The 26347-nt window shown below is 42.8% G+C and overlaps 1 protein-coding gene across 1 annotated transcript in view; it reads left to right on the forward strand.

Annotated features, from left to right (window-relative positions):
• Positions 1-18659, forward strand: part of LOC140208357 (uncharacterized) — a 101790-nt gene extending 83131 nt beyond the window's left edge. The window contains exon 7 of the mRNA XM_072276961.1: positions 16951-18659. Coding sequence (XP_072133062.1) covers positions 16951-18045 — 1095 coding nt within the window. The 3' untranslated portion in view covers positions 18046-18659. The remainder of the gene's footprint in view (positions 1-16950) is intronic.
• Positions 18660-26347: the final 7688 nt, after the last annotated feature.

The following is a 26347-nucleotide window of genomic DNA, read 5'->3' on the forward strand; positions in this document are numbered from 1 at the left end:
CAGTGCCTGTGTCGTGCTTTTGGGACCGTTCCCAGCGCCCCCCATTATGACACTTGAAGCAAGATTTTGGTGAATGATATTTGCCACTTGATTGTACCTTTGTAAGTAATCAGATTGAGTTAAACTGCTGCAGGATTCTGGAAAGTGTCGGACTGTGTCTGGTATGTCTTGGCATTTTCTGCATTCATCACCTTGTTTGTTACTCTTTTATGTATCTTTGTTAATTTTTACGTTAACCACTCTGTCCTGTATTTCTGCAAGGAACCTCTCTTTCTGTGAAAACGTCTTCCACTCAGAGTCGGGCGTTCGATGCTTCCTTGACGAACATCTTATCTGCTCAGATCATTGGGGTGTCTTCCATGGAGGGTCATAATCATTCCACTGGTTAACATTTTCTTCAATACTGGTGATTCATTTTTCTGAGTAGGCCTCTCATTTAAGTTTTCTGGTGTGTACTTCCATCACAATTGCTTATGCTTGCATGGAGTGCTGAATCCTGCTTATTTTAGAAGAAAATATATATTTAGGAGTTTTATCTGACTGTTGTGTAAGTTTTTAATGTCTGTAATTCCTCGTCCTCCTTCTGTCCTAGGTAGTGTTGATCCAAGTCTGTTTCAGTGCAGATACTGTTTTCTAAATTTGTCTTTTCCGCTCTTATTTTTCTTTGTAAAGTTCCATTTCAGAATGGGACCAAGATATTTTTCCGAAATAATAAGTTTCGTTAAGGAAGATATTTTGATCCCCGATTCGATTTTGAGAGAAAGTGGGGCTCCTTTGCCAAATATTATCATTTAATATGAATTTATTTATATAGTTTCCTTCCAATTTTATGTTATATAAATGTGATTTGGCAGTTGTTGTTGTTGTTTTAAAAAGAATCTTTTATATATAATTGCAAGACGTGATGCTCCGGGTGTTGGTTCCTAATGTTTTTTTAGTAGTTCGTGGGTATTTTTTTCATTAGTTGGGGTTCTCTTTTTCCCTTTTTCTAAGTTTTTTTTCATTAGCATATACAAGCTTTTTTCTTCAGCTTTATTAATTATATATACTAATTTGTTGAACTTTTGCATTTTATAGTTGTAGAAGATTATATATCAATAAAAAGATTTAAAAAATGAAATGAAAGGAAAATATGTTCTTAGGAGATATTTTGCTTAATTCCCCATCCCCCTTACATTTGTTTCTCTCACTTCATCTCCACCCCCCAAATGCCGATACTTCAAGTGTATCGGGGTAGAAGTGGATATATATACTATTACTAAGGAGAAAATTTGCTTTGGAAGCTGAAAGGCCTGGAGGTAGGTAAAACTCCTGGACCAGACAGTGTACACCCCAGTGTTCAGAAAATGGTAGGTGAAGAGATTGTGAAGACATTAAAGTCATAGAACATGACAATCTAGTCTGTGCCAAAGTATTCATCCAGCAACCTCCATTCCCTTCCATCCATGCACCCATCCAAACTTTGCTTAAATGTTGAAATCGCCCCTGCCACTTGCTCTGGCAGCCCGTTCCACATTCTCACCAGCTCTGAGGGAAAAAGTTCCCCCTCGTGTTTATCTTAAAGAATGGGTCATGACCTTTCAAAAATCACTAGACTTGGGAATGGTTCTGGCGAGCTAGAAAGTTGCAAATGTCATTCCATTCTTTAAGAAGGGAGGGAAGCAGAAGAAAGGATATTATATGACAGTTTCTGACGTCAGTGGTTGGAGTCTATTAAGGATGATTTTTTGGGGTACTTGGCACACGATAAAGTAGGCCAAATTCCTCATGGTTTCCTGGAGGGAAAATCTTGTCTCGGAAATCTGTTGGAACTCTTTGATGAAATAACAGGCAGGATAGACAAAGGAGAGGCAGTGGATGTTGTTTGCTTGGATTTCCAAATGGTCTTTAACAAGGTCTTGCTCCCATGAGCCTGCTGAACAAGGTCACAGCTCATGGTATTACAGGAAAGATACTACAATCAATCGAAGAGTGGTTTACTGGCAGCAGGCAAAGACTCAGAACAATGCGAGCCTATTCTGTTTGCTGCTAGTAAACAATGACATTCCGCTGGGATCAGTATTGAGACCGCTTTTTTTCGTGTTAGATATCAACGATCTGGATGACAGAATTGATGGCTTGGTGACCAGCTTTGCAGTTAATACGAAGATAGGTGCCGGGCAAAGCTGGTCACCAAACCATCAATTCTACCTTAGAGTAAAGCGGGTGTCTAATGAAGGACTCGGACAGGTTTGGAGAACAGACAATGAAGTGGCAGATGGAATGCAGTGTAGGGACTGCGGTCTACAGCCAGGGACTCAGGTTCATGTAGCATAGTGATGCACGAACATTATTAGCAAAACACTCCGATACAATACGGGTTTCGTTTGTCACAGACAACAATGCCATTTTGGTACTACCAGTAAAGAACATTTCCAGAGTGGTCAAGAAGCTTCCAAACAGCCCGGGCCATCTGTGAAAACCCTTCCACATAGATGGAATCTTATCCCCTTTTTAAGTTTAAATTCAAGGATAATTACCATAAAAATGAATATTCTCCCTCACTTACTTTACCTTTTCCGGACTTTACCTGTGGAGGTAGACGATAATCAATTCAGGAAATGGGACAAAAGGATTTCCCGCCTTATTTCGCAAGGAAAGAAACCTAGAATCGGATTTAACACCTTCCAGTTAGGAAAGGAAGGAGGAGGTATAGCACTTCCTTGCTTGAGAAATTATTTTTATGCTTCACAGATAACCCCTCTGTTATATTGGTGTAATAAGGGATAGAAGGCTAGGTGGAAGGAAATAGAATTTGGATTGATTGACAGTTTTCCTCTACAGGCCTCAATTGCGGGCAAAGGATTGATGGCCCAATCGGAAAAGATTAAAAATACCTGGATAAATGTCACACTAAAAGTATGGCAAAAGGTGGCTAATTCATGTGGAATCTATAACATGTTAAAGCTTTTCAGATGGTGTGCTGATGATACCACATTCCTTCCCAGCAGAGGAGATAAAAGATTTGAACTATGGATAGAGAAAGGTCTTACAACCTACATCTCATTCACACACTAAAGTATTACGAAGTTTTCAATCCCTGTAGGACAAACATGGCCTGGAACACAATCACTTTTTTAGGTACCTTCAAAAAGAATTCAAAAAGAAAATAATTATCATATTTGGAATAAATGGATTGAATTTATAACCCCAAAGCGAGCAGACTTTTAGATGACTCTCCTAATGGTTTAGACTGCCTTCCCTATCAACATAGTAATAGTGTTAACGTAAGCTCCCTTGGTTCGAATGTTCACTGTTCTATTTCTGGAAAATGAGGAATTAACACAAGCAAAGAAAAAGATTTGAGAAAAAATATGATGAAATGAAGTAAATAAGTACACAGAGATTGGATAAGTATGTTTGTGGGTAGGAACAAACATTAACACCTACGAAGGAAGCTACATGGGGTTACACACAATATTTTGAACCAGAAAGAAATGGACCAGAAGAGATACATGGAGATTATTATTCATACACTATTATTACTATTTTAACAACTATTATTATTATTTAGTTTAATAGAGTGGAATTACAACTGCACGTAAATATCTATTTAAGTGCCTAATTATTTTTATATCATCTCAGTGTGTACTTGTGAATATATAAATATATATAGATTTATATATATATAAACATGGAAAAGGTTTTATATGTAAAAACAAGTTTGTGTAATACTTAAAATACCTTATCCAAATAAAAAATAACATTAAATAAAGAAAACCCTCCCAACCCCTACATCACTCCCCATTTCTGTAAACCTCTCCAACCCCGACAGCACTCGCCATCTCTGTAAAACCCTCCACCATCCACCCTGGAGCTGACCCGAGAAAGACACTGTCCATGACGCATGGCAGGGCTCATAAAACACCCTGTTGTCCAGAGGAAACTACAGTCTGATCAAGGACAGGGGAAGCAGACAAACCAGTTCTCTCTCTCTCCCCACATTTCGTGGACTCTGAATTGACTCTTGCTCTTGGATAATCTAATCAGAGCATCCACCCTGGAGCATTCAGACGACAGCTGACCCGAGAAAGACACAGGGTGAATGCAGACACAGGAAGCTTCAGGTGATCATCTGCTAATCCTGAGACCATTCCTAAACAAGCATACGTTTGTTATGTAAAGGGCGTGGACTCTGTACTGACTCCTGACTCCGGGACAATCTAATCAGAACAATAAACCTGAGACCGTTCTCAGAGGAGTGGATACTGATTATGCAAAATGCCGGACCTACCAAACAAGCAATCTGTAGCCTCGTTTGGTTGCCTCTGTCTGCCTGGGCTGCCTCATTAAACTGGATGTAAAGACCCAAATACACAAGGCTGGGGTGGGCGGAGCCATGAAACAACGTTGGCTGTTGCCCTGTACAATGAGCAGTGAGAAGGTGACCCAGGTAGGTCAGGACAGAGATCCAGTGGTTCAGTTTGTGAGGGGCAGTATAAGACTCAGGAGCTCCAAATAGACAGGGGCGATAACTCTCCAGCAGCCAGAGACCAACCATCGTGAATAGGGAGGACCCCACGGACACGTGGAGATTGGGATCACGAGGCCAGCCGTAGAATCCTTTCCCGGGTGATACCTTTTCTCTTCATTGACTGTTCATGGAGTGTCAGGGGTTCTAGTAGAATGCACACAGGTAGATAGCGTGTGAACCTACATGCTTTATAGTTGAAATAATAAAATTTACTTGTTCGTAAATACAGATTCTCTGTACCTCTCTGATCATTATTACAAGGGATGATCCTTGTAACAGGGGCGTCCATCATTCAAGTTGCCCACCAATAGGACATGCGCGCTGCACAGTGTTACCATCGGGAGGGAGCTCACGCTCAGCGATTCAGGAACAGCTTCTTTCCCTCCGCCACCTGTAACTCAGTTTTTTTCCCCTCTATATTTATTTATCCTGTATTTCATTTTACTGCTACCGAAAAGTTAACAAATTTCACGACAAATGCCTGTGATATGAAACCTGGTTCTGATTCGGATGCGGGAGGGTTGTGTTAGATTGAATTTAAATTGGTTGAAAGATAATGAGAGGCATTGATCATGTGGACAGTCAGAGGCTTTTTCCCAGGACTGAACACGAGAGGGCATTATCTTAAGGGGCTTGGAAGTAGGTACAAAGGAGATATCAGGGGTAAGATTCTTTTCCGCAGAGGGTGGTGAGCGCGTGGAATTGGCTGCCGGCAGCTGTGGTGGAGGCGGAAATGATAGGGACTCCTGGATGGATACATGGAGCTCAGAAGAATAGATGACTATGGGTAATTCTCAGGTAGGGACATGTTCGTTACAGCCTTGTGGGCCGAATAGATGACTAGGTAATTCTCAGGTAGGGACATGTTCGTTACAGCCTTGTGGGCCGAAGGGCCTGAATTGTGCTGTATGATTTCTATGTTTCTATGTTACTAAGGCGATAAGAAGTGAGGTTTATCTAATTCCGAATGGGAAAAGGGAGAGAAAGAGAGGTGATCACACTTTGGTCAGCCCTGACATCAGTGAATTGACTCAGTTAACGATACAGGAGGAGGTCACTGATCCACCTAGTTTAATGCCGAGACTTTCCGCAGCACTGGCAAGGCCTCAGTTGGAGTATTGTGAGCAGTTTTGGGCACATTACCCTGAAAAGACGTGTTGAAGCTAAAAAGGGTTTCATTCACGAAAATGATTCCAGGATTGAACGTCTTGTCCTATGACAAGCATTGGACGGCTCTGAGCCTGTACTGACTGGAATTCAGAAGAATAAGGGTGACCTCATTGAAACCTATCGAATGGTGAAAGGCCTTGACAGAGTGGATGCGGAAAGGATGTTTTCTCCGGGGAGAGAGTCCAGGATCAGAGGACACAACCTCAGAATAGAGGACCGCCCTTCAAGTCCGGTAAAGAGGATGGATTTTTTTTTAGATAGAGAGCGGTGCGTTTGTGGAAATCTTTGCCAGTCGCCGCTGCGGAGGCCATGTTTTTAGGGATATTCAAGGCAGCAAGTGATAGATTTTTCATTGTTCGGGGCAGGAAGGGATACGGGGAGAAGGGAAGAGATTGGTGCTGAAAGGAAAATTGGATCAGCCATGATGAAATGGTGGAGCAGACTCGATGGCCAAATGGAGTAACTCTGCGCCTGTATCTCATGGTCTTACCTTCTTCGCGCTGACTATCACTTGGACCATCTCGTTAACTTTGTTTCTTGTATCGTTTCGATATCTACACATAAATCGCCCGTCATCTGCGTACGCAGTTACCTTTGTAGGGTCCTGGTAAACCCATCTCCATCAGAGTATGAGAGAGCTCCATCCAAATCACAGCCACTGGTTCTCTGTGAGACATGTCCTGATGTTCCAGTCACCGTCAGTCTCTCCCTCTCAGACCACAAAGCCTCCACCAGCAGGTCGTCTTATTTACACCAACTCAAATGTTTTAAGTTGTTGGTAAAATCAGACCTGAACTGTGTTTGTACTCAGGGTAAACTCCGCTTCTCAAGTATCCAGGCTGACTTCCGTGTACTTCCTAAAGTACTGGACCTGCTGCCGGACGCAACATCCAGGCAAATGCCAAGATTTCTATAGCAGCTGACATCTCTTGGAGGACTGGGTCAGGCACAATCTGAAAGGAAAAACAATTTGTCAACGTTTCTGAACGAAACCATCCGGGCCTGGTAAATGCAGGGGGTTTTGGGATGAGCCGAGTTTCTCTACAAGATCTACCCATATCTTCACTCCGCGGTCTCACCATTCTGTAGATATCATTATCTGCCTGTCCCCATCACATTCCTTTACCACTATTTTAGTTGTGTTCTATAAGTTCTTCAAGGCCTGTAGATACATTCTTCGAAATAAACTCCCATTCTCCTGATAGACGCACAACTTCTCACAGACAAGTTTTCATATGAAGGTTTTCGCACAGATGTTGTTTTGGACCGAGGTCCTGATTCACCTCCAATCTCCGTCAAGCACATTGCAGGCTGCTTGGGGCTACCTCCTGTCATTCCTCAGGCTTCTACCCTCACACTAATGGACAGGCTGAGAAGACGAACCAAGACCTGGAGCAGGTTCTTCTCTGCCTCTCTCCTCTTGGAGTAACCATTTAATCTTGGCCGAGTTCGCCCACAGCACCCTTCAGCATTCACCACTGGGTATGACCCCTTTCGAGTGTCAAATTGAGTTTCTGCCTCGCTCTGTCTCCTGATCAGGAATTAGAGGTCGGGTTGCCCTCCGCAGAATAATTTGTTTAAAGGTGTCTCAAGGGCAAAGGATTCTGAAAGAAAGTTCAGCCCGGCAGCAGGCCAAGGCCAACAGACAAAGGCGGTTTGGCCCCTCTTTCAATATTGATTAGCGGGTCTCTGTTCGTCCACTCAAACCTGAATCGCGAAAACTAGCCCCTCGCTTTATCGGCCTCTTTAAAGTCACAAGGAAAACTGTCCCGGCAACATATATATCACATCCTCCTTCTTCTCTAAAAATTCACCCCGCCTATCGGGATTTAAACTTTTACCTTGTCCCTATTTGGCCCCGAATCGGAAGACTCACATGCCTTTCCCTCCGCGCCACCACACCGCCACCGCCCCCCCCACCCCCCCCCGCCCCTCACTACCGAGGATCATCTTGCTAGTTCGGGAGGAATATTTTGGATCCTGTCCTTAATTCAGAATTCCAAAGGACATTCCGGACAGTACTGGGCCATCAGATGCGGCCATGGTGGGACGGGATTTGTCGCACCCTCGTGTCGGAGGTAGAGTATTCTCAGGTCTCTTTTTTTTTCTTTGCTGTTTTGTTTGTCAGTTCTCTGAGTTTTATGAATTGTAACTCAAATGTGTTGTTGCGCTTTGGGGATTTTTATATGTTAGAGTTGTGTCTTCTATAGTTGACAATCACGGTGCAATTATCCATGGATGCTTCTAATTAATTCTCCCTGAGACTTTGCAGGTATCTAAGTAAATATCCATGAACCTTTGTTCCTCTTCAGATTGGTTACCTGTAAACTTGTCCCGAGTCTGGGCACGGCTTCCTTCGTGCCCTGGAGTATATCTAAAGGGGCAGTGCGAATTCCTGGGGCTCGGTCGGCCTGATCCCTGCCTAGTGGTCACTGAGCATTGATGGAGTCTGTTCTGCTGATGTTAGCCTTAAACTAGACTGGTGTTTAATATTGTGGATCTGTGAAAGATAAATCAGTTCTCTATCAAATTCCGTGTCCTAGGTGCTTACTGTCTCTACCACACTCACATTGTACACTAGAGAGGCCACTCGGCCCATCTGATCCCTGCCCATGTTTCTGTTCCATATCAGTATTTTATTAATCCATCCCTGCCGTCCCCCTCTCACTGTCTCTGTGATGACAGATTGCAACTAGTCACCAGTCCGTGGGAGAAGAGATTTCCCTTGAATGTCATAGAATCATAGAAACCTACAGGACATTACAGACCCTTCGGCCCACAATGTTGTGCCGACCATGTAACCTACTCCAGAAAACGCCTAGAATTACCCTACCTCATAGCTCTCTATTTTCCGAAGCTCCATGTACCTATCTGAGGTTCTCTTAAAGGACCCTATTGTATCCGCCTCTACCACTGTCACCGGCAGTGCATTCCACACACCCACCACTCTTTGTGTAAAAAAATCTTACCACTGACATCTCCCTTGCAACTACTTACTTTAAACTTACCCCTTGTGTTAGCAATTTCCGTCCTGGGAAAAAGCCTCTGGCTATTCGCACAACCAATGGCTCTCATCACCTTCTCCACCTGCATGAATTTCCTGCATGATTTTCTCCAGACTGAATAAGATGATGAACTCACTGTGGTTTTGACGTTCCCCAGGGGTCCGGCCGAAGGCGGTTAAACTCCTTCTTCCCTGATCTTTTGAACGCTTTGGGACATTTTCACTCATTTCAAAGGACTGTGCCTCAGACAGCTGGGCTGTTGCAATGCGCCTCTAAAGTCTGACAGCAGACTAGTGAGTGAATCTTCGATGGAGCAGAGTCGGAAACCAAAGTGTTGCCAGCATGAGTCAGTGCTTTGGGGCTCCAGAGAGATATGGAGTCTAGAGTTTACGAGGAGGAGTAGGAAGAGGAATCAGGCCAAAAAGATGTGCCTGCAGATGAAAGAACAGAAACATTTGGAAACTGATTTTTTAAAAAATGCAAAACACTGGAGGAAATCAGCAGATCAGGCAGCAAATGTGGAGAGGAATAAACAGACAACTTGTAGGCCGAGCTCCTTCAAAATTCCTAGACTATGTGCTCCTCTGCTTAGTTGCTGCCTGGACAGCAGAGTTCGTCCAGCATTTTGTGTGTGTGCGTCTCCGTATTTCCAGCAACTGCAGAATCTCTTGTGTTTTATATCTGCCTTTGTAAGAGGGTTGTACTTTGGCATTAGATACACTTCGATATTGAGTATATTGTTTATTGGAGCCGTTTTCTGCGTTAAAACAGCTGCTGAGTTTTCGAGACAGACACGAAAAAACTGAGATAGGGACATGGAACCAGTGTTTGAAAAAACTGTTAATGGCACCGTGATTACCCATAAAGCATTGCGTTATAAATTTCGCCGGCGCTGAAGCATCGATCATATGCGCAGGCGTGAAGGTTGATGAATATCACGCATGCGCGCAGTACACAAAGGCCTCGGGATCACGGCTGCAGGATCGGCTGCAGGTGAGTGAGAATCTCGGGACGATGCTGTGACTCCGGACTCCGTGACCCGCAATCCCGGGACAGTCCTGCTCTCTTCCCTCTCTCTCAGCCCCACCATCCGTACACGGGCCCCGGGGAGCTTCCGGCTGATGAGGGAATGGGAACCGATGGGTCTCTCAGACAGAGCTGAGCTCCAGCTGTCTAAATGCAAGGATCGGGAACTCGGAGAAAGGGAACAAAATCTTTTACATCAGCTGTTGTGAAAATCACCTTTGTTCTGCCTCCAGTCACAAACAAGAGAAAATCTGCAGATGCTGGAAATCCGAGCAACACACACAAATTGCTGGAGGAACTCAGCATTAGTACTCTTTTCCATAGATGCTGCCTGGCCTGCTGAGTTCCCCCAGCATTTTGTGTCTGTTGCTTGTTCCACCCCCTCTTGTTCTGGACTTTTCTACCCGTGAGGTCATGATTTTTTAATTTTTTTTAAAGTTTTCTACAAACTACAGCGTTGAAGAAAAAATCAATAGTGTAAATAGAGGGATCATTGCAATACAGACAAAAATAGCAATAATACATATCTTAACAAATGAGCAAGTCACCCATATTAAAAATGAAAAGTTAGAAAGGAAAGCACCCAACCCTCCCACGATCCAACTCCAAGCCAACCATTACATTATAAGTATAAATATTTAAAAGGACATTTGAGATAAACTTTTATCACCCCAGATCTATATATTGTAGGAAAAAGAGAAATGAATAATAAAAAAAGCAGCCTGCTAACTAATCAAAGAATCAAAGAAAGCTGGAAATGCAGGATCTGACTATCAAGGGAAGAAAAAAATACACTTGTCAATCTAGGTGAGAATTATGAAAATATTCAAGTAAAGGTCCCCACACCTTATGGAACTTTATATCTGAATTAAAAAGTGAATAGTAACCGTATACGCTTATAACAATTACAGCACGGAATCAGGCCATCTCGGCCCTTTTAGTCCATACTGAACTCTTACTCTCACCTCGTCCCGCCGACCTGAACTCAGCCCATAACCCTCCATTCCTTTCCTGTCCATATATCAATCCAATTTAAATTTAAACGACAACATCGAACCTGCCTCAACCACTTCTACTGGAAGCTCGTTCCACACAGCTACCACTCTCTGAGTAAAGAAGTTCCCCCTCATGTTACCCCTAAACTTTTGCCCTTTAACTCTCAACTCGTGTCCTCTTATTTGAATCTCCCTTACTCTCAATGGAAAAAGCCTATCCACATTAAATCTATCTATCCCCCTCATAATTTCAAATACCTCTATCAAGTCCCCCCTCAACCTTCTATGCTCCAAAGAATAAAGACCTAACTTGTTCAACCTTTCTCTGTAACTTAGGAGATGAAACCCAGGCAACATTTTAGTAAATCTTCTCTTTACTCTCTAAATTTCATTGACACCTTTCCCATAATTCGGTGACCAGAACTGTACACAATACTCCAAATTTGGCCTTAGCAATGCCTTATACAATTTCAACATTACATCCCAACTCCTATACTCAATGCTCTGATTTATAAAGGCCAGCATACCAAAAGCTTTCTTCACCACCCTATCCACATGAGATTCCACCTTCAGGGAACTATGCACCATTATTCCCAGATCCCTCTGTTCTACTGCATTCTTCAATGCCCTACCATTTACCATGTATGTCCTATTTTGATTAGTCCTACCAAAATGTAACACCTTACATTTATCAGCATTAAATTCCATCTGCCATCTTTCAGCCCACTCTTCTAACTGGCCTAAATCTCTCTGCAAGCTTTGAAAACCTTCTTCATGATCCACAACTCCACCTATCTTAGTATCATCTGCATACTTACTAATCCAATTTACCTCCTCACCATCCAGATCATTAATATATATGACAAACAACATTGGACCCAGCACAGATCCCTGAGGCACATCACTAGACACCATCCTCCTATCTGACACGCAGTTATCGTCTCTGGCGTCTCCCATCCAGCCACTGCTGAATCCATTTTACTACTTCAATATTAATGCCTAACGATTGAATCTTCTTAACTAACCTTCCGTGTGCAACGTTGTCAAAGGCCTTACTGAAGTCCATATAGACAACATCCACCGCTTTATCCTCATCAACTTTCCTAGTAACCTCATCAAAAAGTTCAATAAGATTTGTCGAACATGACCTTCCACGCACAAATCCATGTTACCTGTTCCTAATCAGACCCTGTCTATCCAGATAATTATATATACCATCTCTAAGAATACTTTCCATCAATTTCCCCACCACTAACGTCAAACTCACAGGCGGATAATTGCTAGGTTTACTCTTAGAACCCTTTTTAAACAATGGAACAACATGAGCAATAAGCCAATCCTCCAGCACCATTCTCATTTCCAATGACATTTGAAATATTTCTGTCAGAGCCCCTGTCATTTCCACACTAACTTCCCTCAAGGATTCTAGGGAATATCCTGTCTGGACCCAGAAACTTAGCCAGTTCTATATTCCTTAAAAGCACCAGTACCTCCTCTTCTTTAATCATCATACTTTCCATAACTACCCTTCTTGTTTCCTTTACCTTACACAATTCAATATCCTTCTCCTTGGTGAATACCGAAGAAAAGAAATTGTTCAAAATCTCCCCCATCTCTTTCGGCTCCGCACATACCCATCCACTCTGATTCTCTAAGGGATCAATTTTATCCCACACTATCCTTTTGCTATTAATATCTTTTCAAGATCCAAACAAGACATAATATCCCTGAGCCATCGAACATGGGTAGGGGGAACTACATCTCTCCACTTAAGGAGTACTGCACGTCCAGCTGAAAGAGAGAGAAAAGACAATGTTCATCGTTTAGCCAGGATCAAATGCTTGTCAGAGTCTCGAGAAATACCGAAAAGAGCGATCAAAGGATCAGGTTCCAAATGACAGGGACGTGTTTTGACCCATTCTCTCTGGGTACATAATGATATCAAACACCTTTGCCCTGGGCAACAAGTAGCTTTCACATCACAAATGTGCCAGACTCCAATGAGACAGACTACTGCCCTTCCCTTCATGTTCATTGGCATTGCCATCACTGAGTTCACCACCGTCAGTCACCTGGGGGAGGGTTCAGTGGAAATATTTACGTACAATACAGAAACTGGTGTCACCTGTGTGTATTGTGGTGATGAAAAAGTTGCTGGAGAATTCGCAAGTGGGAAGAAGTGGAGTGATATTTGGAAATCTTGACTTTTTAAAGCATAATTTAGCAAGCAAGTGACATATGGACAGTGTGCAAAAGTTCTGGTGAAAAAATCCTTCATTACCCGTTACAGGCCTGCTACATAGGTTGTGTGAGAGTGCAGATGAACTCGATCAAACCCAGAGGACATCAAAGTTCTTATCGACAGTGATTTGCTAGCTGTTAAAATGAATATCTCTCTATATAAAATTCACTGTGCACATGTTGTCACTGTGTAAAAAAAATGAACAGTACAAGCTTTATGTGCACACTGGTCATTACAAATTAGAGGGGACATTGGTGGGAAGGTGGGGAGACCTCCAGTGTCCCTGGTGCCCTCACCTACAAGATGTACATCCAGCTGCAGCTTGTAACCCTGCACTTTAAGGAGTTGGAACTTGAAATGGGAGAACTCTGGATCATCCAGGAGTTGGAGGACGTAATAGATATGACATGAAGAGAGGTGAGTTACACCCAAAGTGCAGGACACAGGAAACTGGGTGAGAGGCAGGAAGGGGAATGAGTTTAAATAGCAATCACAGAGTACTGTTATTGCTATCCAACACAACAACGGGTGGACCACTTTAGAAACTATTGCGGGGGATTACCTGGCAGAGGAAAGTCAAGGGGGTGATAGGAGATTCGTTAGTTAGGGGAACAGAACAAGAGGGGACGAATATCCTAGTGGTAAGACTTGCTCGTGCGAGTTGTAGGGGGAATGGGAGCCAGCATTAACAGAACAGATAGTGGAGAGGGTGAATTGAATTGACTTTATTACATACGTCCTTCATATACATGAGGAGTAGAGATCGTTACGTTATGTCTCCGTCTAAGTGTGCAATTTGTAATTTATAGTAATTTATAATAAATAGTTTGTACATCGGACAGTCAATATAACATAGAAATTCAGTTGTATCAGCATGAATTAATCAGTCTGATGGCCTGGTGGAAGATGATGTCCCGGAGCCTGTTGGTCCTTTTCCTGTGGTACCGTTTCCTGGATGGGAGCAGCAGGAACAGTTTGTGGTTTTGGTGATTTGGGTCCCCAATATCCTTTGGGCTCTTTTTACACCTCTGTCTCTGTAAATGTCCTGAATAATGGGAAGTTCACATCTACAGATGTGCTGGGCTGTCCGCACCACTCTCTGCAGGTTCCTGTGATTAAGTGAAGTACAGTTCCCATACCAGGCAGTGATGCAGCCAGTCAGGATGCTCCCAATTGTGTCCCTGCAGAAAGTTCTCAGGATTTGGGGCCCCATCCCAAACTTCTTCAACCATCTGAGGTGAAAGAAGTGCTGCTGTGCTCTTTTCACAACACAGCCAGTATGTACAGACCATGTGAGATCCTCGGTGATGTTTATGCCGAGGAACTTAAAGCTGTTCACCCTCTCAACCCCAGATCCATTGATGTCAATAGGGGTTAGCCTGTCTCCATTCCTCCTGTCGTCCACAATCAGCTCCTTTGTTTTTGTGACAATGAGGGAGCGTCTGTTTTCTTGACACCAGTCAGATGTTGTTCAGACCTCAGATAGAGTCGGCAATCAAATGGTTGAGCATGGTGTGATGAATGTAGTGAGCTGTGTATATCACAATGCAAGAAGCATCATAGGAAATCCAGATGAGCTCAGGACAAGGAATTATGATATTGTAGCCATTATTGGGACTTGGTTGCACCCAACAGTCTGAGGGATTTAGAGGAACAAATTTGTAAAGAGATTGCAGACCATGCCAAGAAACAAAGGTGTGATTTTAACTTTCCATATATTGACTGGGACTCCCATACTGTAAAAGGACTAGATGGGGTAGAGTTTGTCAAATGTGCCCTTTATCAGTTCGTAGAATTCCCGACGTAGAAGTGTGCGATGAGCTGTTAGGAAATGTTCCAGGGCTGGTGACAGAAATTAGTGATCATAATGCCATGAGAATCAAAGTAAATATGGAAAACGAGAAGTGTGCACCACAGGTTGAGATTCTAAATTGGAGAAAGGTCAATTTTGATGGTATCAGAAAGGATCTGACCAGTGTGGTTTGGGACAGGCTGTTTTCTGGCAAAGGAGTACTTGGTAAGTGGGAGGCCTACAGAAGTGAAATTTTGAGGGTGTCTAGTTTGTATGTACCTGTCAAAATAAAAGTTGAAAGGTAACCGGTGCAGAGAACCTTGGTTTTGAAGAGATATTGAGACCCCAGATATATTGTTCCTCCAAATGCCTCAGACTGTTGGGTGCTACCAAGACTAATTAATGACTACAATATCATAATTCCACCCCTGAGCTCATCCAATTTTATTTTAGTCGTCTTCTGTTGGTTTCTAAAAGCTTCCCAATAGTTTTTGCTCTTTTGTTTGCCCTCGCTTTGGCTTTTATGTTGGCTTTGGCTTCTCATTTCATCCACAGTTGTGTCCTCCTGTCTTTCCAATGCTTCCACTTCTTTGGGATGTGTCGATCACTCAGCTCCCGAATTGCTCCCAGAAACTCCAGCCATTGCTGCTCCATTGTCACTCCTACCTTTTCCCTTCCAAACAAGTTTGGCCAGCTTCTCTGTCATAGAAACATGGAGAAGTTCAGTACGGAAACAGGGTATTTGGCCCATCTAGTCAATGCCAAAAAAACTTTTACGCTGTCTGATGCAACCTCCTGCACCGGGACCATCGCCCTCCATACCCCTCCCATCCAGGACCCATCCAAACTTCTTTTAAATGGTGAAACCGAGCTCATATTCACCACTTGTGCTGGCATCTCATTCCACACTCTCACGACCATTTCAGTAAAGAGCTTTTCTAAATGTTCCTGTTAAATTTTCACCTTCTCCACTTACCCATGACCTCTGGTTGTCATCTGACCCAACCTCAGTGGAAAAAAATGCTTGCATTTACCCTATCTGTCCCCTCATAATTTTGTATACTTCCAACAAATCCTCAAAGCAATGTATAATTTCTTGTTTATGTTTGGAGCCTTTTTTGGTGTATAAGATGATGAGGGGCATTGATCATGTGGATAGCCAGAGGTTTATTCCCAGGGCTGAAATGGCTAACACGAGGGGGCATAGTTTTAAGGTGCTTGGAAACAGATACCGAGGGGATGTCAGGGGTAAGTTTTTTACCCAGAGAGTGGTGGGTGCGTGGAATGCACTGCTGGCTATTTGTGTGAGAGGGTTTCAGTTACTGTGGGGCCAGGAACCCATGCAGCTCAGTGGGAACAGGAATAATACCAATGGAGAGAGTCAAACTGAGCCAGGTCACAGATTGGAGATGGCAGAAATGTCCCATTCTTACAGAGACAGGAAGAGCATCAGAGAGTTTGATGATCATTCCAGATACCAGCACTGTACCCAGTTAGAAGATGATTTCTCTCTCCAACTTGGGTTGAACCTCACTGCAACAGCGTGATGCCAGATCACATGTTGACAACTCAAGTGATCTCATCTGAAATGTTGTCCTACACCCATTGATGGATTTTGTAAATATTTTTACAGGTTAAAAATGACAAGGAATTTGTCTACAGGAATCTCGAACACAACACGACAGTTTTGCTGTCTTTGTACAGATATTTGAGAAGTGGAGCAAGGGATTCATTCGATCATCCTTCCTGCTCCGACTGTGGGGAGGGATTCACTTGGTCATCTCAACTGAAGGTACATCAGCAAGTTTACACTGGCACAAGGTCATTCAACTGTTCTGTGTGTGAGAAGGGATTCAGTCGGTCTTCCCACCTGTGGACATACCAGTTAGTTGGGCAAATTGCTAGTCATCTGCTGAATTTGTAGGGAAGGATTCACTCGTTCATCCGACCTAATGGCTCACCAGCGAGTTCACACTGGAGACCGGCTGTTCACCTGCTTGGACTGTGGGAAGGGATTCACTGAATCATATAAGCTACTGAGACACCAGTCAGTTCACACTGGGGAGCAGCCATTCACGTGCTCAGACTGTGGGAAGGGATTCCCTTGTTTCTCTAAACTGAAGGTACATCAGCGAGTTCACACCGGGGAGCGGCTGTTCACCTGCTCGGACTGTGGGAAGGGATTCACTGAATCATTTAACCTGCAGATACACCGGTCAATTCACACCGGTGAGAGGGCGTTCACGTGCTCAGACTGCGGGAAGGGATTCACTTGCTCATCCCAACTGAAAGTGCATCAGCGAGTTCACACTGGGGAGAGGCCGTTCACCTGCTCAGACTGTGGGAAGGGATTCACTTCGTACTCTGTTTTACAGAGACACAGGCGAGTTCACAGTGGGGAGAGGCCGTTTACCTGCTCATTGTGTGGGAAGGGATTCACTCGATCATGCTACCTACAAGCACACAGGTCTGTTCACACTGGGGAGAGGCCATTCACCTGCTCCAACTGTGGGAAAGGATTCACTCGATCAGCCCAACTGAAGGTACATCAGCGAGTTCACACTGGGGAGAGGCCGTTCACCTGCTCCGACTGTGGGAAGGGATTCACTCAGTCATCTGAACTGAAGATACACCAGCGAGTTCACACTGGAGAGAGGCCGTTCACTTGCTCAGTGTGTGGGAAGGGATTCATTCGGTCATCCCACCTACTGACACATCAGTCAGTTCACACTGGAGAGAGGCCGTTCACCTGCTCAGACTGTGGGAAGGCATTCACTCGGTCATCTGTCCTAGAGAGACACTGGCGAATTCATGCTGGGGAGTGGCCATTCACCTGCTCAGTGTGTGGGAAGGGATTCACTTGCTCATCCCTACTTAAGGTACATCAGCGAGTTCACACTGGAGAGAGGCCTTTCACCTGCTCAGACTGTGGAAAGGGGTTCACTTCGTCCTCTCAACTTAAGATACATCAGCGAGTTCACACTGGAGAGAGGCCTTTCACCTGCTCAGTCTGTGGGAAGGGATTCACTTCGTCATCTCAGCTTAAGGTACATCAGAGAGTTCACACTGGAGAGAGGCCGTTCATCTGCTCAGACTGTGGAAAGGGATTCATTCAGTCATCTGAATTGAAGGTACACCAGCGTGTTCACACAGGGGAGAGGTCGTTCGCCTGCTCAGTGTGTGGGAAGAGATTCAGTCGGTCATCCAGCCTACAGAGACACCAGCGAGTTCACACTGGGGAGAGGCCGTTCATCTGCTGTGAACGTGTGAAGCAATTCGCTCAGGCATCTAACCATATGTAACTCTCGCTTCAGCTAGCAGCTTAATATCAGGGGTGATAGCCCTCCAGCCCGGCCAAACTTAAGAAATCTCGTTTGGGTGGATGCTGTGCTTGGGTTGATGTTACAAATCAGTACCCTGAAATAACAAACGGTACACAATATGTGATTAAACGATTGGGCTTTGTAGTTCTTACTTTGACTATAGGGTTAGTAAAGAAAAAATAAAGGAAAATGGCCCACTCTCTCCATTCATGTCTTTTATCTCTCCCCAGCAAAAGACCCGCAAAAATCTCTCTTCCAAACTCACAAGAAAGAACAACATTTCTCTCATTGGATAGCCCCACACTTCAAAACCCTGTTGTCTCTAGTCGTAACATAAACATTGCTGCTACAGAGAAACAGTAACCTCAGCAGTGAAACATTACAGAGAGGCCATCACATTAACACTGAAACCTCACAGCATGTTACAGTTGTGACACACTACCGGGTTCACAATAGACAATAGGTGCAGGAGTAGGCCACTTGGCCCTTCGAGTCAGCACTGCCATTCACTGTGATCATGGCTGATCATCCACAATCAGTACCCCGTTCCTGCCTTACCCCCATAACCTTTGATTCTGCTATCTTTAAGAGCTCTATCCATCTCTTTCTTGAAAACATTCAGAGACTTGGCCTCCACAGCCTTATGGGGCAGAGCATTCGATATATCCACCACTATCTGGGTGAAAAAATTCCTTAATTCCAATTCCTTAATAATCGTATATGTTTCAACAAGATCCCCTCTCAGCCTTCTAAATTCCAGTGTATACAAGCTCAGTCGCTCCAATCTTTCGACACATGACAGTCCCACCATCTTGGGAATTAACCTTGTGAACCTACGCTGCACTCCCTCAATAGCAAGAATGTCCTTCCTCAAATTTGGAGACCAAAACTGCACACAGTACACCAGGTGTGGTCTCACCAGGGCCCTGTACAACTGCAGAGGGACCTCTTTGCTCCTATACTCAATTCCCCTTGTTATGAAGGCCAGCATGCCATTAGCTTTCTTCACTGCCTGCTGTACTTGCATGCTTGCTTTCAGTGACTGATGTACAAGAACACCTGGATCTCGTTGTACTTCCCCTTTTCCTAAATTGATTCCATTTAGATGATAATCTGCCTTCCTGTTCTTACCACCAACATGGATAACCTCACATTTATCCACATTAAACTGCATCTGCCATGCATCCGCCCACTCACCCAGCCTGTCAAAGTCACCCTGCATTCTCATAACACCCTCCTCACATTTCGCACTGCCACCCAGCTTTGTGTCATCGGCAAATTTGCTAATGTTACTTTTAATCCTTTCATCTGAATCATTAATATATATTGTAAACAGCTGCGGTCCCAGCTCTGAACCCTGTGGTACCTCACTGGTCACCGCCTGCCTTTCCGAAAGGGACCTGTTAATCGCTGCTCTTTGTTTTTTGTCAGCCAACCAATTTTCAATCCATGTCAGTACTCTACCCCCAATACCATGTGCCCTAATTTTGTCCACTAATCTCCTATCTGGGACTTTATCAAAGGCTTTCTGAAAGTCCAGGTGCACTACATCCACTGGCACTCCCTCATCGATTTTCATACTTACATCCTCAAAAAATTTCAGAAGATTAGTCAAGCATGATTTCTGCACTGGGGAGAAAGTTTCAACGAGCTGCATGCTGGATATTTGTCCATCACCGTTGCTGAATGCAATTTCGAGAGTGACTGTCGGTGCTGAACTCTGCAATTATTGCTGCTGCTCACCACACCCAGTTCTGCACCCTGGTCACTGGGCATGGGAGGAGTTTCTTCTGCTGCATATTCACCTTTATTGGGACTGGAGTTTTATATGGACTGGAGTGGAGAGCGGCCAGTGAAGGAGTGGAGCTTTGAGGCTTTGGCTCGAGAGGTTCTGGCAGTTTTGGCAGTTGGATTGTGCAATCAAGTCAATCAAGATTTGAATATCTCAGACTCAGCAGAAAGCAGCTGATTGGGCAATTGAAAATTGAAAAACTCAACAAACAAACAAAAAGAGGGGCAGCTCAAGCAGAGCGGCCAGTGAGTGAGTGGGCCAGTGAAGGAGTGGAGCTTTGAGGCTTTGGCTCGAGAGATTTCAGCGAGCAGAGGGAGAGGATGAGCTTGCTCCCAGTAAGGTAAGGCCGGGTAAGTTTCTTTAATTAATTAACTTAGGAGTTAGTAATGGAGGCAGTAGATAGGGCAGTGCAGTGCTCCAATTGTAGGATGTGGGAAGTCAGGGACAGCACAATTGTCTCCGATGTCTACACCTGCCAGAGGTGCATCCAGCTGCAGCTCCTGTCAAATTGGTTCATTCGGGGGGCAGAGGCAGTAATAGATCAGAGTTTCAGGGAGACAGTCACCCCTAAAAGTCAGGAGACAGGTAACTGGGTGACTGTCAGGAGAGGGAAGGGGAATAGACAGAAAGGGCAGAGCATCCCTGTGGCCGTTCCCATCAACAATAAGTATACTGTTTTGGATATTGTTGGTGGGGATGACCTACCAGGGACAAGTTGTAGTGGTCGTGTCTCTGGCACCGAGACTGGACCCTCAGCTCAGAAAGGAAGGAGTGAAAAGAGGAGAGCAGTAGAGATAGGGGATTCGATAGTTAAGGGGACAGATAAGAGGTTCTGTGGGAAAGATATAGAATCCCGGATGGTCTGTTGCCTCCCTGGTGCCAGGGTCCACAATATCTCGGATGGAGTTCTCGGTATTCTCAGAAGAGAGGGTGAGCAGCCAGATGTCGTGGTCCACGTGGGGACCAATGACATAGATAGGAGTAGGGATCAGGTCCTGAAGAAGGAATATGGGGAGTTAGGGAAAAAAAGTTAAAAAGCAGGACCTCAGGGATGGTAATCTCAGGATTGCTGCCTGTGCCGTGAGACAGAGAGGGTAGGAACAGGAAGTCATGGCAGTTGAATGTGTGGCTGAAGAGTTGGTGAAGGGGGCAGGGGTTCAGATTTCTGGATCCTTGGGATCTCCTCTGGGGAAGGTCTGACCTGTACAACAAGGACGGGCTGCACCTGAACTGGAAAGGGACCAATATCCTGGTGGGCAGGTTTGTTAGAGCTGTTGGGGAGGGTTTAAACTAGTTTGGCAGGGGAGTGGGAATCAGAATGTGAGTGCAGAGATGAGGGGGGAAGGACAAGGGCACGATGCTGTGTGTTCTGAGTTGCTGAGGAAGGACAGGCAGGGACAAAACATACATGTAGCCAGTTCGAGGGGTTGAAGTGTGTCTATTCCAACGCTGGGAGTATTAGGAATAAAGGGGATGAACTTAGAGAATGGATCAGTACGTGCAACTACGATGTTGTGGCCATTACTGAAACTTGGCTGGAGGAAGGGCAGGATTGGCTGATGCAGGTACCGGGGTTTAGGTGTTTTAAAGGAATAGGATGGGAGGTAGAAAAGGGGGAGGGAGTAACATTACTGATCAGGGATAGTATCACAGCTGTAGAAAGGGAGGACGCTGCAGAGGGAGTGTCCACTGAGTCGGTGTGGGTGGAAGTCAGAAATAGGAAGGGATCAATCACTGTGCTGGGAGTAGTCTATAGGCCCCCAAATAGCCCTCGGGACACCGAAGAGCAGATAAGCAGGCAGATTTTTGAATGGTGCAGGAAATACAGGGTTGTAGTTATGGGTGATTTCAACTTCCCTCATATTGACTGGCACCTCTTGACTGCAAGGGGGATAGACGGGGCTGAATTTGTCAGGGGTGTTCAAGAAGGATTCCTGACACAGTATGTGACCGGCCGATGAGAGGAGAGGCCATACTGGATCTAGTTCTGGGTAATGAACCTGGTCAGGTGGCAGACCTCTTGGTGGGGGAGCATTTTGGTGAGAGTGACCACAACTCCCTTAGCTTCAGCATAGCTATGGAAAAGGATAAAAACAGACAAAATGGGGAAGTGCTTAACTGGGGAATGGCTAACTATGAATGGATGAGGCAGGAACTAGCGAGAGTAAATTGGAAACAGATGTTCAAAGGTGAAAGCACAGAAGTAATGTGGAGGAAGTTTAGGGACCACTTGTGCAGGGTTCAGGATAGGTTTGTCCCACTGAGGCAAGGAAAAAATGGTAGGAAAAGGGAACCGTGGCTGACGAAACACGTGAGGCAACTCGTCAAGCGGAAGAAGGAAGCATATGTTAGGTATAAGAAGCAGTCAGAGCCCTGTTGGTTGCTTTTCGATTGCTCCTACCCTGTTTACTTAATTGTCTCTACCAGTCTTTTTTTTTTTGAAATCTTATTATAATACTTCAATACTGCTTTACTATGGCTGGGAAAAGAACCAAAGCATTTGCAAAAGAAAGAGAAACAGAAGATGAATCCCCAGTCACTTTGGATTCAATCAGTGACTTCCTTAAACGGCAAAAGTAGGAATTCTCTGAGGAGTTTCAACGGCTTAACGGCAAATTGGATACAATTCAGGGAACTCTATTTGAGCATGAGAACCAAATTCAGGAGAATACTGTGAAGCTAATGACACTTGAAGAGGATGTTGAAGATACAATTAAACTCTGCAAGGAGTTATCTTTATCCAGTGATAAAATGCTGAAAAGGATCATCAGTCTCGAAAACAAAAACAGGAGAAATAACTTGTGAATCCTGGGTCTTGAAGAATCAATTGAAGGTGCTGACCCTACGAAGTTTTTTGCAAACTTTCTGAAGCAGCTTTTCCCTGCTTTATTCACTTCGGAGCCGAAGCTCGATCGAGCTTCTCGCTCTCTGACTTTGAAGCCATTTTCCTTGGCTGCGAAACCCAGATTGGTCGGACTAGCCTTTCATGAATTTCGTATTAAGGACCTTTTAATTCGCCATACCCGGAGACAAGGAATGATCAATTTCCAAAATTACAAGGTTAGATTTGTGGAAGACTATTCACCTGATGTTTTGGCTGATCGTATGAAATATAAAGAAGTTATGTTGGAATTTTATGATAAAGGATATAAACCATCCCTTCAGTTCCCCACACGTCTGAGTATCGTTTTGAAGAATGGATTGTGAAAAAGAATAAATTCAGTTGAAGATGTGAAAGAGTTTCTGAAGGATGAAGTCTAAAACTGTTATATTTCTTATTTGATCAAGTTTTTTTCTTCTGTTAATATGAATTTGAAATAAGGTTACGTTTTGGCTGTTCATATATTGTCTTTTGTTATATTTTTTTTGATACTACTTTATTTTATCCCTTTTTAAGGCTTTATTTTAATACAGCTTTCTTTGAATTTGTTTAAAGTGATCCTTTCATATTTTCAAATACTGAGTTATTTTGCTTTTTATGTTGTGTCTTGGTAGGGGCATAATGACCTTGCAGGACTGGAGGTTTTTTCTCTGTCAACAGGATTTTTTGGGGCCGGTACTTAGTTCTCAGCTCACTGACTGTCTATTGGTCAGCTTTCTCGCTTTGGGTGGGGGAGGGGGGTAGGGCCTATTTCTCTCTGGGAGCTCTGTTGGGTTGAATGTATGATTGTTTGTTTGAATACCTTACTTTACGGTTTGCTTTCTAGTTTTAATAACTTATGGCCAGATCTTTTAATTACACATTGATTGGTATTTAAAATGGTTCAAAATATCAACCTGTTTAGTTTGAATGTGAAAGAGCTGTATCACCCCTTCAAAAGGAACAAAGTGTTTGCTTATATTGAAAAATTAAAAGCACCTATTTTTTTTTACAAGAAACGCACATACGCAGCTGTGATAGCTTACGTTTTTTTTAACTCGGTGGAAGGGTATGCAATTCCACTCTTCGTTTAACGCACAATCACATGGCGTTTCAATTTTTGTAGATAATACAGTTTCCTTTATTCAGCATAAAGTTGTTTCGGACCCTAATGGTCGATTTGTTATTGTATCAGGGAGTTTAGACAGTAAATTAATTGTTTCTGGTAATGTATATGCCCCAAACATAGATGATTCAGGATTTTTTGAAAGTCTATTTTCCTTTTTGCCAAATTTGTGTACTTACTCCCTTGTGATAGGAGGAGATTTTAACTGCTGGTTAGATCCAGTATTAGATCACTCATCTGTTAAACCCTCCACACTTAATAAATCAGCTTTCTTTATCCAATCTTTTCCAACTAAATGTGGTATAGTTGATGCTTGCCGTTTTCTGCATCTGACGGACAGGAAGTATTCATTTTTCTCTCATGTCTATCGTTCTTATACCAGGATTGACTATTTTTTATTGATAGTCAAATGATTCCATTAGTTCGATTGATTGAATATAAAGTGATTGCTATCTCTGACCACTCTGCTGTAATTCTATCTTCAAATCTTTCTGGTCCTATCCCCATGAGTAGATTTTGGTGATTTAATTTAACTCTGTTATCTGATGAGGATTTTTAAAAATTTATGGAGAATTAAATTACTCTTTTTTTGGAAGAAAATATGTTGGAAGAGACGTCTATCCTTATTATATGGGATACTTTTATAGATTACATCCGGGGTCAAATTTTCTTATACTGCAAACATCATTAAAAAAGCTAACAAAGAAAGAAATGAATTAGCCAATCAGTTAAAGCAACTGGACTTCGATACCTGATCCTGAAACATATGAGACGTATTGAAACTAAAACTAAATATGATCTTCTTTTAACGTATCCAATTGAAAGCCAACTTTTAAAAGATACAAGTCAACTTTATATTCACGGAGATAAAACTGGTAAGCTACTGGCTAATCAATTGAAGCCATTTTCAGCGAATTAGCAAATTAAAGAAATAAGTAAAATTAATGGGGACGTGACAACTGACCACCTTGAAATTAATGACACTTTTAGGGAATTTAATTCTAAATTGTATAGTTCTGGCTCTGTTAATGATAATATTGAAAAGAATAATTTTTAGATCAATTAAATATTAATAATCTTTCATTAGATGATCGTAGGCAATTGGATCAACCTATTTCCCAGGAGGAAAGTGTTCAGGCTATTTGAGAATTGCATTCTGGGAAATCCCCAGGACCCGCTGGATTCTCTGAAGAGTTTTATAAGGCTTGTTCCTCCTTGCTTATACCACACTTATGTTCTACCCTTACAGATTCCTTTAAGGTAGGAAGACTACAGCAGTCTTTTTACTAAGTTTTCATTTCGCTCATTCTCAAAAAGAATAAGAATCCTACTGTATGTTCTTTGTATGGACCTATCTCTTTATTCAATTTTGATACTAAAATTTTATCTAAAGTGTTGGCTCGCAGACTTAAAAATATTATATCTTCTATGGTTTTGGATGATCAGACAGGATTTATTAAAAACCTATATTCCCATTTTAATATACGGCGTTTGTTGAATGTTATATACTCTCCATCTAAGGAAATACCAGAATGTGTGATATCTTTGGATGCGGAGAAGGCTTTTGACAGAGTTGAATGGAACTTTCTATTTACATCCTTAGAAAAATTTAATTTTGGACCTAATTTTATTCATTAGATTAAATTACGTTATTTATCTCCCTCCGCTCGGGTTCTTACTAATTTTCAGAATTCTAAACCCTTTAACCTCCAACCTGGAACTAGACAAGGTTGCCCCTTGAGCCCCCTGCTTTTTGATTTGGTATCAGAACCATTAGCAATTGCTTGTTGAGAGTCTAAAGAGATCACTGGTATTTTAAGGAGAGGTACTATTCATAAAGTGTCACTCTATGCTGATGACTTATTCCTTTTTATATCTAATGTTACAATCTCTTTACCATTTGTGTTCCATTTACTGACTAATTTTAGTCGGTTGTCAGGATAGAAATTAAATCTACAGAAGAGTCAACTGTTTCCTTTAAACAATTTCATACCAACTGATATTAACCTTCCTTTTAAAATTTTAGGAGAACAATTTACATATTTGGGAGTAACAATTAATAAGAATTCTGAAGATTTATTTAAGGAAATTTTTAAAAGTTCTTTGAATTACGTTAAAAACACTCTCTAATTGGTTGCCACTCTCTTTATCACTGATTGACCGAATCAATTCTATTAAAATGAATATCTTACCTAAATTTGTATACTTTTTTCAAGCAGTGCCTGTTTTTATTCCTAAATCTTTTTTTGACTCTTTGGATTCAATTCCTTCTTCCTATATATGAAAGAATAAAAAACACCTTGTATAAATAAAGCTCACCTTCAGAAAACCAAACAGAATGGAGGATTTGCCCTATCCAATTTTAGTTTATATTATTGGGCAGTTAATATACATAATATTACGTTCTGGATATATTACATTAACAATGAGAATTGCCCTATATGGGTTTCCTTGGAAGTCAACTATGTTATAAAATTTTCCATTATTTCTTTACTTGGATCCT

The sequence above is a fragment of the Mobula birostris genome, chromosome 13 (genome assembly GCF_030028105.1).
Source record: "Mobula birostris isolate sMobBir1 chromosome 13, sMobBir1.hap1, whole genome shotgun sequence".
NCBI classification, from domain to species: domain Eukaryota; kingdom Metazoa; phylum Chordata; class Chondrichthyes; order Myliobatiformes; family Myliobatidae; genus Mobula; species Mobula birostris.